The following is a 13,449-nucleotide window of genomic DNA, read 5'->3' as shown; positions in this document are numbered from 1 at the left end:
ATAATAATAATAATAATAATAATAATAATAATAATAATAATAATAAAATTGTTCATTAAAAATCATAACTGTTCCAGTGCGGCTGAATGAAAGTATTTTCAAGAAGAGTTAACCAAAGATCTTCTGCAGTTTTGCAAAACACTCATTTTCAGTTGAGTCAAACCCAGGATGGTTCTAGTTCCTGGGGGTGATTACTTTTCTGTAAAGCTGCTTGTAAGTATTTACTCAGTTTATCTCCATCTGATATTAAGATGCTCTGAAACATGTAAGTGTAACAAAAATAAAAGAAATCAACACCAGAAGACATGTAAGGTGACACACACTTTGACCTCACTGTACGTACCGTTAGCCGTATCAAGAAAAATATATTTGTAGAGATTGGAAACAAGTGTTTCAGCTAGGGCTGCACTGGTTTATCAGTGCCAATTTCCTTCATTTGGGGAGATTGGTGATCAGCTGATGCTTACATGTGAAGGAGATCTTATCTTATCAGCAATGGTCTTAAAAATCAACCACTGTCCTCTTTAGCTCTGCTGTGAGCCATGTTTGAGTGATAGACTGGTCATGTTTGCACATTTGTAGTTAACTATAGTCACCCCACCATTATCAACTCAGTGACTTTCTTGCTAAATTTAGCAACATTTTAGAAACAAAACATTAAAGCCAATATCGGAATCAGCAGGTCAAGCTTTTTCAAGATTAGTAATCAGCCAGAAAACTGTCATCGGTGCACCCCTGGTTTCAACTCAACAAAAATCCCATGAAAATATMAATGTTTTTATATGAACTGTGTTGGAACATTAAAGAACTCGATAACATCAATTCATTTCAGCCTGCAGTCTCCATTGGTACTGCATCTCTGAAGTCATCTTTCTGGTTATTGTTGCTTTGCTTTGCATTTTCCTTTTGTCTTTTTAGAGAAAGTTTGAATCTTTTACATGTTGTCAATGTCTTCAACTATTTTTTAAGGAAGGGATAGTTTTGAGAGAAAGTGTTGGAAGATTATAAAGTTGTTACAGACCATCAGCAGTCCATAACTGTCTGTCCACCTTTATTCAGTGTAACCGAAGGCAACAAAATAATAACCAAGGCTTAATTCATACTTCACACCATAGAATTTCTTTCAGAGGAAAGGAACTGGAAAGACACAAACAGGAATGTTAGCAGCAGAAGTACTGCAGACAGAACTGGCTTCAAGAGACAAATGATTCCCTAAGAACAGCAGAGCCAGACACTGACCAATCGCTGTTATGCAACAGTATGTGAGAAATTCTGACAACACTGTGAGCAAAGCTTATGGGAGAAACATAAAATAATGATGACATCACCAAATGTTAGACAGTACACAACACTGAGCGCAACAGCCAATAGTGATCTGATCTATTGCTTTGACTGTAGACTTTATAATCTGTCTCTCTGTATTGTCAATCATCAACAATACTTAAATACATAGTGCATCATTTAAAATGCAAAAAACAWTTCTATAGGTGGAATTAAGATGATAAAATCACTTTATGCACTTTATGGAGTGTTGGTRCATACGTACATCACTGGCACCAAGTGAAGCACTCAGAAGGAACTGACCGAATCRGATGGATTTCAATGTGCAACCAGATCCATTATGTGGYGTCTGGGTGATCAACATGGCAGGTGATGTTCTTTTTTTTCACAATGCGAACACAAAAGATGACACTAACCAGATTCCATCAAGTTCAATTCATTTCRTCTGGTATGTCTGGGAGCCATCCTCTGATCTTCATTCAGCGTTTCCGCCGGCAACTGCCTGCAACATGTCACTCAAACTGCCACTCGATAAATATGAATTTAGAGGAAATGTTTGAAACGCATTTAAAATGTTATTAAGCATCGGTCACTTGTGTTAAAATGTGGAAATACTGTCGGAATAACATCATGKCCTGTATCTCCAATCCACCCATATGATAAATGTAACAGTTTATTTCGATTGGATTGAWGATTTTTTTTTGGTGGCATTAACTCAAAAGTCTGATAATAATCAAACCTGGACAGGAATTTTAGAAGCTTTAGTTTTAGCATAAACTTTTTCAGTTTTCCATTTCTCCTTTCAGACGTAGAAGCTCTGATCTCCTTTTTGTTCAAATAATCTATCCAGGATGGACCATCTGGGTGCTTCATTTGGTGTTTAAATTTCTTTGGTTGCTTTTCTGCAGCCAATTGTTTTAAAAGCATGGCCTATATTCCCTTGTGCATAGCTTGCACACCTATATTAAACGTGTTACTTAAATAAGTCTGAAGTCCTATTAGATTACACCATCTTCAAAGCAAAGCGCTCATTTCATGAACATGTCTTTTGAAATAACTATCAACAAACTATCAACAAGTCACATCAAAACAGAGAACAAGACCAGCAGGAGAAATGTGCACATGTGGACTCAGACATACAGTAACTATAAACGCATATGAAACTACAAGTGTTTTAGCTCACGTGTTACCAGAAAGTTATGCTGACTTTCATTAACCAAGCAGCATATTGATGCTGGGACTGCAGAGGCCTGTTACTGTAACTGCTTCACGATCAAACCAACTTAGACCACATAATACAGTTGACAAGTAGTTCATTTTCTCCTCCTTAAGGCTACTGAGTTTGCAAACAAGGCGATGATTACAAARAGGATCTGACTGAAAGTCTGAATCCAGGAACACCTGTTCTAAAACCACTCGGCTTGGCATCTGGGAAAAAAGAAATATCTGGATAGTTTTTGGTTTTAACTCACATTTTCTTATTTTTAATTAACTCAGACCACTTTCTTTTCAGCTTGACTCACGTGTGGTTATTTTCTCTATTAAACCCTTTAATTAATCCCAAACCAGCTAGTTAAGACGGAAGGAAAGTTGCGGAACCAGAAAAACAATCTTGTTGGAAATCATTGGAACGATCACAGAAGACTTATGAGTGTCATTAAAGAAGCTGAATATTTTCAGGGACTTGCGTGTTTGTTAGTTATCTTAGCAGTTAGTAAGTTTCTGGGTTATAACTAGTAATAACAAGAGCATTAACTAGTGCCTACAGGAAAGCTTCCTTTAAACCTTGAAGGTAAGCCCCTTCTGAAGCACCAGGAGCTTCAACATGTTCATGAGGGATTAATGAGGCGGGCAGTCGGCTTGTTTCACATAGTACACTACACACTTGTTGGAATGCCTTGGTTAGTAAAAACGCTGTTTAAAGTTCTGCAGTCACTTTGGTGAATAGTCACAACTTTGATGCATAAAAGCTCCTTCTGATTGGTAAAACAGAAACTGAAGGACTTGAATAGCCAACAAAGAAAAAATGATATCTTGCATATTGTCAACAACAACTGATTCCAAAACCAAACGACACAACACCTCCCCGAGAGAAGCGCCGGTTACTGCTAATACGAAGGCCGGTTGATGAACAGGTTAGTCGCAACAAAAGGCAAAGTTGGGATTTCTGCTCTTACGATTTCTCTAGAGCCCAGTGAGGTCGACGATGGCCTTTATGAAGATGGTGTCGTCACGAATGTAGGAGTTTTTGGAGTCCAGCTTGGACAGAGGACAGAAGAGCGGGCAGCCGCTGGCGATGTTCATGTCGCTGACGGGCCTCTGGAAGGACGAAGATGAGATGTCGGGCCGGAAGGCATCGATTATGTGCTCCCTGTTGTTCTGGTCAAGCAGCATGAGGGTAACCTGCACAGATGGTACTAGTATTACCCAACAGCGGCTTCAACGGAATCTGGAGCTGAGGCGGCTTCTGTTTCACTGTTTGCAGGCTGATATTGGAGATTAGTGCAGCAGAGATTTGCACTACATAAGACTATTCTCTACRGATCAGACTGAACTAATGTTAATGATGCGAATCCCACTAAAGGTGCTTTTCTATTGTAGGTTTCAGTTTTCTGGGATCTGTTCTTTAATGCCTAGACCAAATCAGAATATCAGGGTAATACCCTGAGGAAACAGCCCTCTTTCAATTTCAGGGTGTAATAGGAAACTTATCTGGCCTTTGAAGTAACGTCAGGAGAACAAGAGCCCACAAAACACTTCTCAGTCAATTATTTAGAGAAAAACCAAAATAAAAATGCTCTGAATGAAAAATTAAGTACACCTCAAGAGTTAACAGCTTGTAGACCTTCCTCTAAAGCTGTGGTTGTAACCTTTTTACATATTTGTTAAAACTGTCACCATGTTGTGACAGTTTGTTACAGACAGATAATCTGCCTCAGCCATTTCCTGAACTTATGACTGTAGAACACTTTAGTGCACCAAACATTAATGTTCTACCTGTGGTTGCAAACAAGCTCAAGTCTACAGCYCTCCACTACGGTGTTTAACACTTGGTGAGACGTGTTTGTTCTGGTTCCGTTTCTAAAAACATGGCGCCTTTCACCATGTCCAAATACATCTACTTCTGTCTTATTTCTTCAAAGCACATTGCTCCAGAACAATGTCGTTCGTTCAGATGCAACTTAGCAAACGTGCATCTTGCTGCCATATTTTTTTTTAAAGGAAAGAGGTTTTCTCCTGGTAACCCTTGTAAATACAGCTGCACAGCTTTATATCATACACTCTGATGTGGTGTTCTCTGGGCTGGATGTATTATAGGCTTATAAAACAGGCCAAAAAAGCCTGGACCCAACCATCAAGCACATAATTTTGGCCTGTCCAGGCCTGAATTTTGGGTTCAAAACTTACACTAAGCATAAGAAAACTATGACATTTAATAATTTTAAAAAATCATAAAACTTTGTAAAACTTTAACTCAACTCAGCCTGGTTCCAGTCTAGATGGAGAGCCCTACAGCTGGTTTGAATTTATTTGGATTCTGTTAAAAAAAAAAGCAACATAATGTTTAAACTAATAATWAAAAAAAGACTTCTACCTTCTGATTGAAAGGCCACTTAAGGAGTGCGTCGCTGTGTCCTCTCATCACCACAAAGAACAGAGACAGGTGTGTGCCGCGGCCCGTCCCGTCACCATTCAGGTAGATTCGTAAGCACATCTTGTAGCCGTATTTACTCGTATAAAACGCTGGAAGACAAGATCAAACGACTGAGTGAGTGTGAAGATCTTGGTTATTCCAGGCCATAAGCGCTTGGTRAGAGCATCTCCGGATGGAACGCTGACCGGGAGAGAACATAGCAGGAGCGCGRCCAGCTACGGCATCCTGCCTCTTCTTGGTGAAATCAGAGATCTTCCAGATAAAGACGCCATCGTAGGTGGCTGCAGACATCTCCCTCATCTTCCCCTCCATCTCCACGATGGACAGGTCCCTCAAGCTGACCGTCCTTTCCAACTGACGGACCTGCAGCAAAGCACCAAAGGAATAAGACCGTTTTAGCTGGATACTTTCAATCCACTAAATCCAAGGAACACAGCAGACGAGTGAGGGAGGGAGCTGTGGAGAAAAGCAGGGTCAGGTTATTTCAACCCATCATCCCTAAATAGAAAGAGTGTGGCGCAACTCCATACCAAGACATGACCATCAACCTAAACTGACAGGGTATGATGTAGCGTGATGTGGTGTTACTGAGTATGTTATGGTGTTATGGGCTATGATGTGGTGGTACTGGGTATAACTTGGTGTTACTGGGTGTGTAAAGAGGCATCCAGGGCTCGTTCATACCTTGTTGCTGAGAATCTCGATCTTGTCCTGGTCCAGTCTGTGCTGGCGGTTGTAGGCTTCCATGGTAGTGCAGGAACGCTCCATCTCCCGGTTCAGGACGCAGACGATGTTTTCAAACGTGTTCACTTTCAGCTCCAGCTCCTGGCAGCGCCGACTCAGCTCGGCCACCTTGGTCTTCTCGCTCTGGAGCTGCAGCTCCAGGGCGGCACCCATGGCGCTGGGCAGCGGGGTGAAGGACGTGGCCAGGGTGAGAGCGCATGCACCCTGCACGGGAGCGGGGCCGCCCCCACCCAGCTGGCTCATCTTCAGCTCCAGCTCTCTGAGGGACTGGTGCAACACCTGGAGCTTCTGGCTGGCCACCTCTAAGGTCTGCGGTTGGAGGCTCTCCAGACTCACCTTGATGCCCATGATGAAATGCAGCAGCAGGTTGAGGTGCTCGTATGAACACTGCCGCTCGTGGTCATGGATCTTCTCCTTCTCCACCTTGGAAACAAAAATAGAAACTGTAAAATTAAGAAAATAAACAGTTTGTCTCTTTAAAGATTTGCATAAACAACAAAAGAAGACAGTAAGATTATGTGGCAGAGCTGGTTCATAATGAAATACAAAATGAATTAAAGGGGCAGTACTTTGTGTTTTCCAGGTATATAGTACCCGGAATGTAGATAGATAGCTCATTGTATTTTAGTTGGAACTATAGATACTATATACCTATAGTTTCTATAGGTATATAGTACCTAAAGGTACTATAACAAGTAACTATGTTAACTTCAGTTGTTAGAAAATGCAATATATATCAAATAGGACTTAAAAGAAAAATTACTTTATAATTTAATGCTTTCAAATTGTGTCTCTGTCTCTTTAAGCAACTCCTGTTGTTTCTGAAACTTTGCCGTCAGAAAGTCATCACAACATGGCTCCTCTATTAACCCTTTAATAACATTTTTACCAGCGCTGCTCTGAGAATTAGTTCCTATAATGAGTTTAGCAGATGMTCAGTTCCACCAGGTGCTTGCTAATAGCTGCTGACTAGTCTGAAGGAGCTGAGTGGTGGAGTCACAGGGGAGGGCTGCTCTGTGAGTAGGAAGCTTGGAAACTGCAGCTCCAATGAGGACAACAAATGAATGGTTGTCATGGAGATCAGAGGATTTCTCAAACTTGTGTGAAAGTAACACTCCAGGTATGTTTTTWGATGAGGGCATAATATTTTAATATTATCACTCAAAAAAAAATGATTTTACCTAAACTTTAAAAAGTTTAATTGTTCTCTTAGACACTTCACAGTCAYGATTGTTTTGTAGAACGTTCATCCAGCTGAATAAAGACTCACTACTGACACACAATGTGTGGATCTTAGATCAGGCAGGCTTTATAGTCTGAGTTCCAACCAAAATACAATGAGCTAATGTTAAAGTAAGATTCCAGGAGAGATCATATATGAGTTTTAATAGAAAAAGACTTTTGTTCACACTAACTGATTTGTCAGAGTTGCTTTCAGAATGTCAGGGACCGACAGCATTCAGAGTGGTGATGGGGGAGTTGAGGGTTGATGACTCATCATAATTATCAACAGTAAAAAGATGAAAGGAAAAAACAACAGCTGTAACAATTAGCTAGGGAGTCACAAATCCATGAAGTTTTTCACTAACGACTCATGATCTGATTCAGTCCAAGATGGTAGCTGATAAGCTTTGCTCAGTTATCAGAATCAAAGTTTTGATCATTTTATTTTATAATAACTTATTTTATGGCGTCTTTGAATATTACACTGAAAAAAAATGTCMCTTCTTATTTTTCAACATCTTTCAAAAACTCTTAAGTTACTTAAGTTGTCCTTAGCTAAAATGGTGGATTGAACCACATGACTGAATGAACAGCACACAGCAGCTTGGTATAAATAAATTTAGTCCCACATTAGTATAAAGAATGGTGGTGGAAGCATCATGCTGGGGAGTTCATGCAGCAGCAATGGCTTCAACCAAAGACAGGAAATGCCTTTGATCCATCATGATCACCGAGTCAAATAAAACCAAAAAACTATTGATTATTGATTTGTGATCAATATCAAGTTAAAACAGTGACTATGACACCAAATACTGTTTGGCTCARAAGCTTCTTAACAAAACAGGTAGTACTAAATATTGTTGGTGTGGTTAGTAACCTGATCAGTCCAGTTTTCTCTAACATTTYAAATAAAAGGATGGGTTTGACAAGATAAACCAGCTCAAAAATATTATTACGTAAAATCATATATAAAAAATAAACAAAAATAAAAGTAAATAAAATATTTGCAAGACAGAAAAAGTTTTAGACCCCTACTGTTTATATTACCCCTGTTGATTCATGCCAGATTAACCTAAACACATGTAATCCTCCTTTTTGCTGTGAAGCAGTAATCATGTGATCAGTGGTCATATCTGAGGAACAATTCTTTAATCTGGAATCTAAACAACATCTAAGTCATTCAATTAAAATAACAGTTTTCTATTCTTCGTTTTTGGCTACTCATGATGCCCCTTATGGAAATGCCACCCTGGGCAGTGAGCCAACTTGCCTATGCCRAAAAAAAATGCTGCTTCATTGTCACATTGCATAAACAGCTGATTTAAAGCCAATAATAAAAGATTTAGCAGACATGTAGCACCTACGGAAGACTAAAAGGGACAGCATTAATAAATACTAGAGGTGTGCCGATCGATCGGCCACCGATCATAATCGGTCGATTTCTGTGAAAAAGTGTATGATCGGTGATCGCCGATCACGGTCTCTTGTTGCCGATTACACAAACCGATCACCTGCTTCTCATTTCTCAGTCTGTCTGTGCAGCTGGTCTCCTCTTTCTTTCACACTGCGCAAACGCGCAGCAACAAATCCTAAGCAATGTGGAACTATAACTTACTGAGTGAATGGGGAAGTTTGCATGTTGCGGCGGAAAATTGAAGCAGGTCAAAATGCATCAACACRACGAATCTAATATGGCATAAAAACAATGACATACTTGACAGAGTTTGGCTACATCAAGGCTCACTGCAGTATTATTATTAGCATAACGGTCAGAAAGCTAAACAAATAACCTGCAAAATTATTTAAGTCTTTGAGCTGCGATGTAAGACGCTGGTTCTGTTCTCGCTGTTGAACCGCTGCTACGCGCTACAGGTAGTAATATTTCACAGACGGAGCGCCGCTTCTGCTCCACCTGGTAGTGACTCTCACACCGAACCTCTGTTTAAAGCTTCAGCATCTAACTTAAAAATTCATTTTGCATACGTATTAAAACTTTTGCTCTCCTAACATGAGACAAATAATCTCTGAAAAAATAATTGATCTCCTCCCTGCTCTGCCCAGAGGATTAGACCTGAGGAGAAGTGATCATCTCGGAAGCAGTGTCAGTTCTGAGTCTTCAAAGTAAGGGCTTGTTGGAGTGACCTGTTCGAGCCTGCGTGGAACATAAYTTGTTTCCAACCCAGAAACAGCCACTCAGAACTAGCAGTAATCAGCTAGCCGCCATGCTATCAGGAAGTTTTCATTCAGTAACTCAGGATTGTTTATTGTAATGGATCCTGTATTTGCCTTTGAATGTTAAGTTTTATACTTGAATTTTTTGGCAATGTTGAGAGGTTTTATTTTGAGTTTTTGCATTATTTAGCCTCTTCAGAGCCTTCACATGTTTTCAGTCTGTTAAAGATAGTATTACTGATAGCAGTACAATTTGCACAATGCCTGTTTTGGTTTTTTTTTTTGGAAAAAGTTATTAAAAACAAGTTTTTGTCTAAATTAAGGTGAATTAATGGTTCCTTTTTCCATATAATGTAACCGGTAGTGCTTATGATAAAAAAAATAATAATTATGTTATCGGTATCGGTGATTGGTATCGGTGATCGGCCCTCATGCGGGATCGGAATCAGAATCAGCAGAAAAAAACCTGATCGGCACATCTCTAATAAATACCTCATTCAATCATTACAATAACCATTTATCTGCCAATCAATTTAACAAACACGTCATTAAATTGTTAAAATCCAAACTTGCACTAGCTTATGCAGGTATTTAAATGTGTATTCAGTTATTTAATGTCTCCTGTTCCTGCAGGTTTATGATGAAGTACTTCTCTGTCAAACTCACCTATCACAGTTGAGGGGTGGGGCTATGGGCTTATCGCTATGCCATGAAGGAGAAGTTAGCTTTTGTTTGCAGCTTCTGATTCATAAAATGGCTAAAGGGCAATTCCAAATAAATTTACACTCCACTGAGCATCTTAAATACGCCCTTGAATGTGATAGGCGAGTTTAACAGAAAACTATTTCATGATGATGCTGCAGCATCAGGAACCATGACTTAATTAAATACGCATTTGGTTTGCATTTTAATGATTTCATGATATTTTGTCAACATTTATTTAAACATTTGTTTACATCATGGTACATTTAATTCATATTTTAAGGATGAGTTTATTTTTCTTTATTTTGTCCCTTTTTATCCTCCATGAGTAACATCCTCTCCAAGAAATGCTTTTCAATAATTTGGCAAACTTACTGAAATAGTCAAAAATGCTATATTTTTTTAGCTTACTGGAGGAAAAAAAATGTTTACCTGACCTTTTTGTTTGAATATGTCTGAAGTGTGATATATTTCATTTTGCCAAGTTGATGATGGAATAGTTATCACAGTAGGCAGTCATGCACATATAGCAATTTGTGACAAAAGTATCTACTTACAGACGTGTCGCAGCCAACAACATGAAATCTGCATGGTGTTTTAAATTTACTGCAGAACTTAATATGGTCCACATACTGCAAAACAAAACAAAAATGAAAGAAGCCAATGGCGTAAAGAATGTCAGAGAGTTTGATCCCAAGCTCAGAGCAGAGAGAGGTTCATCAAACTGAAGAATGGAGGAGAGTGAAAACGGCCAGGATACCTTCTCACGGGGGATCTTTTTCTTTGCACAGCCTTCACAGATCATTGGGTACTTTGGGCAGATTTCATCATGAGCCTAAAACAACACCGCACATCAGTTCACAACATTTACTGTCAGGAAGACGCACAAAACTGTAATTGGACAAAATGAGCATTTCCTTTTAAAATGTTACATTCGAAATTCAAGTTTTACTTATTTGCCCTTAGCAAATGTTTATGAACAACAGCAGATGAAAAKTATTGTTCATTCAAATTTTATATGGAGCCAAAAGAAAAGAGTTAAATATTTTTAAAGCTGCACAAAATATAATAATATCTTTACTGCATTATTAATGTTTGCAACATTAACAACTGTAAGGACCACACTTTGCATGTCACTACCATTTTCTCCCGATTGGATGGAGTTTCAATGGAATAAATGGCCAAACTAAGTGTAAAATGAACTACGACTAATGATAATTGTCTATGATTTATCTGTGATAGATCATTTACAATATGATCTGTCACATACTCATATGATGATATGACCAATATGATAGTATGCCATAATTATGGCATATCCATGATTCTTCAAAACCATGAYTAATCATGGTATTCATTATTCATGAATCCAAACCATGAATAAGTTCAGTGAAATGGTTTCAGCTTCCTGGCAGTCCAGTGTTTCTGAGGACGACCGTATTTGGTAACAGGTACACACAAGCAACGCATCATGAACAGTGTTTAGTTGTTTAATCCTCACCTTGATGTTCTTTAAGAGGAACGGCTCTTTGCAGTATTTGCAGTTCAGTGTCCTCTCTGGACACTCTCGCTCGTTGTGGCGCTCCTGTTCATTGGCTCTCATCAGCTCTTTACACGACGGACACATAATGATCATGAAGTCACAGTTGCACTCATGGCTTGCCTGCAAGGGCCCAAAAGCAGCAKTTTTCTTACTACTTCATTATTTCCTTCAAATGTGAATCACAGTTCATGCCTTTGATTTGCCCATGGATCCAAAATGGGGAAAGATCTTAGCTTTGTTCCATTTAACAAACAGGAAACAAAATAATTTGATTTTTTTTTTTCTATTTGAACACCAATCAGATCAGATCAAAAGCCTTTGCTTTACATTGAATTATCCAAATTCCTTATATTTGTAAACATAAACTTATTATTTATGAGCTGGGTCTGATCATTTGAATGGATGATCAGATAAATCTATTTCTTTTTGAACGGACTAATCTGTCATAAACCTCAGTAACAGATGAAGGGTGTGGTTGGCCCCAGAGGGAAATAATGCTCTGGGATTTACCTCAAACTCTCTGACAGTTCCAGTCCATGTGCATCCTTCATTAGGACAAACTGCTGCCAAGGCCTCCACCTCTCTCCGAGCTGCGTTGTCTGGGAACGCCTGGACAGGAGAAAACGGCTGTTACCGCTGTGTAGAGTTACAAACGCTCTGCATCGGTTTACCGATGGACACAATGCTGGGAGCTCACTTTTCTCCCCTGGCTCTAATTTCTTCACCACATATGAAGATAGACAACAGAACCAGAGTTGCAGCTTCCGTTTTTTTTTATTGTGGAAACAATCACAGAGTACTCAAAAAGTTTTGTAGAACTGGATCCAAGACAAGCAGCACTGGATYGGAAACCCAGAAAACACTCATATGTTACTCTGTTGACTCTCAGGGKTTTTTTTTATTTTTAGGGTTTTACATCCACATATATTCTGCCTCCCATCAAGAAAATATGGAAAAAGTTCAACACTAGCTCAACTTTACTGCTGATCCTTTTTTTTATTTCACCTTTATTTAATCAGAATAAATACCCTTTGAGACTAAAAACCTCTTTTTGAACAGAGACCTGGCCAAAAGGCAGCAACAAATACAATACAGAAAAATTACACAGTTAAAAGAAAATGACAAGCTATAAAAAAAATAGATTAAAAAAACAGCTGCCTGTCGTTGAATCGGGCTCAAGAACTTTTAGTTTGGATGCAAAAGCACTAAATGAGATAAATTCAGTAAATCTCAACAATTCTTGAAGCAAGTTCCAAGAAGAGGGAGCAGAGTGAACAAAAGCCTTATTACCCAATTCAGTCCAAGCAGAAAGAAGCCGCAAATCATGTGAACCAGAAGTATAACACTCAACACTTCTCAGTGTGACTGCAGTACAAATATAGACCAGCAGGAGTCTAGGTAATGCTTTGTAAATAAAAGTTAACCAATGGGATTCCCTAGCAAACTTAGTGATAGTGACAGAACTGTGTAAGAGCTGAGCTTTGTGATACTAAAACTGAGTCAGAAGTTGACCTGCTGTGGTAGAAATCTCAGGTAAGGACTAAATATCTGAAACATTACAGCAAACAAAAGGAAGGTTCAATGTGCTTACACCACCAGGCTTGAGAATGGAGGTGGGCTCCTCAAACAAGTCCTCCTTGATGCATGYACTGCATTTCTGTGGTCCAGAACTAGGAGAGGGAAAATAGATAAACACACATCACTACTSTTTCATCTGCTTTTAACAATCTGTCAATACATCATACTATTTTCACAGGAGAATTACCAAAGAATATAAGAAATAAATGATAATATAAAGTTGTTGCATTTTGACATGCAAAAGCATTCATACCTGAAACCTTTTTAGATTGAGGGCCAGGACTTTTGATTAATTAATTTTATATATATACACTCCTGATCAAAATCTTAAGACCAGTCAAAAAATTGCAAGAATTWGCATTTTGCACTATTGGATCTTAAGAAGGTTCTAAGTAGAGCTTCACAATGTTAAACGAAAAAATCAGTGCAAGAGACAAGAACATTTGAGCAGGGAATTTTCTGAAAAATGCATTTACACTCAAACATGATTTTTTTCAGCTGATCAAAAGTTTAAGACCATAGTCTTTAAAAGCCAAAAGCTGTGCAAAAA

The 13,449-nt window shown here is 38.8% G+C and overlaps 1 protein-coding gene across 4 annotated transcripts in view; it reads right to left on the bottom strand.

Annotated features, from left to right (window-relative positions):
- LOC103469572 (TNF receptor-associated factor 2-like) overlaps positions 1-13,449 on the bottom strand; it is a 52,150-nt gene that overhangs the window by 35,560 nt on the left and 3,141 nt on the right. For 2 of the 4 annotated variants that reach the window (XM_017306788.1, XM_008417329.2), the window contains 9 exons: positions 12,913-12,991; positions 11,832-11,930; positions 11,280-11,441; positions 10,539-10,613; positions 10,336-10,410; positions 5,621-6,103; positions 5,122-5,299; positions 4,877-5,025; positions 1,006-3,684 (listed from right to left, as the gene is read on the bottom strand). In XM_017306788.1, coding sequence (XP_017162277.1) covers positions 3,466-3,684; positions 4,877-5,025; positions 5,122-5,299; positions 5,621-6,103; positions 10,336-10,410; positions 10,539-10,613; positions 11,280-11,441; positions 11,832-11,930; positions 12,913-12,991 — 1,519 coding nt within the window. In that variant the 3' untranslated portion in view covers positions 1,006-3,465. Of the gene's footprint in view, positions 1-1,005; positions 3,685-4,876; positions 5,026-5,121; positions 5,300-5,620; positions 6,104-10,335; positions 10,411-10,538; positions 10,614-11,279; positions 11,442-11,831; positions 11,931-12,912; positions 12,992-13,449 lie in introns of those variants that run through there. The other 2 variants (XM_008417331.2, XM_008417332.2) reach the window with 2 other exon arrangements.

This window comes from Poecilia reticulata, linkage group LG9 (assembly GCF_000633615.1).
Source record: "Poecilia reticulata strain Guanapo linkage group LG9, Guppy_female_1.0+MT, whole genome shotgun sequence".
In the NCBI taxonomy this organism is placed as follows: domain Eukaryota; kingdom Metazoa; phylum Chordata; class Actinopteri; order Cyprinodontiformes; family Poeciliidae; genus Poecilia; species Poecilia reticulata.
The sequence above is the reverse complement of the archived record's forward strand: the minus strand, read 5'-3'. Positions and strand labels throughout refer to the sequence as shown.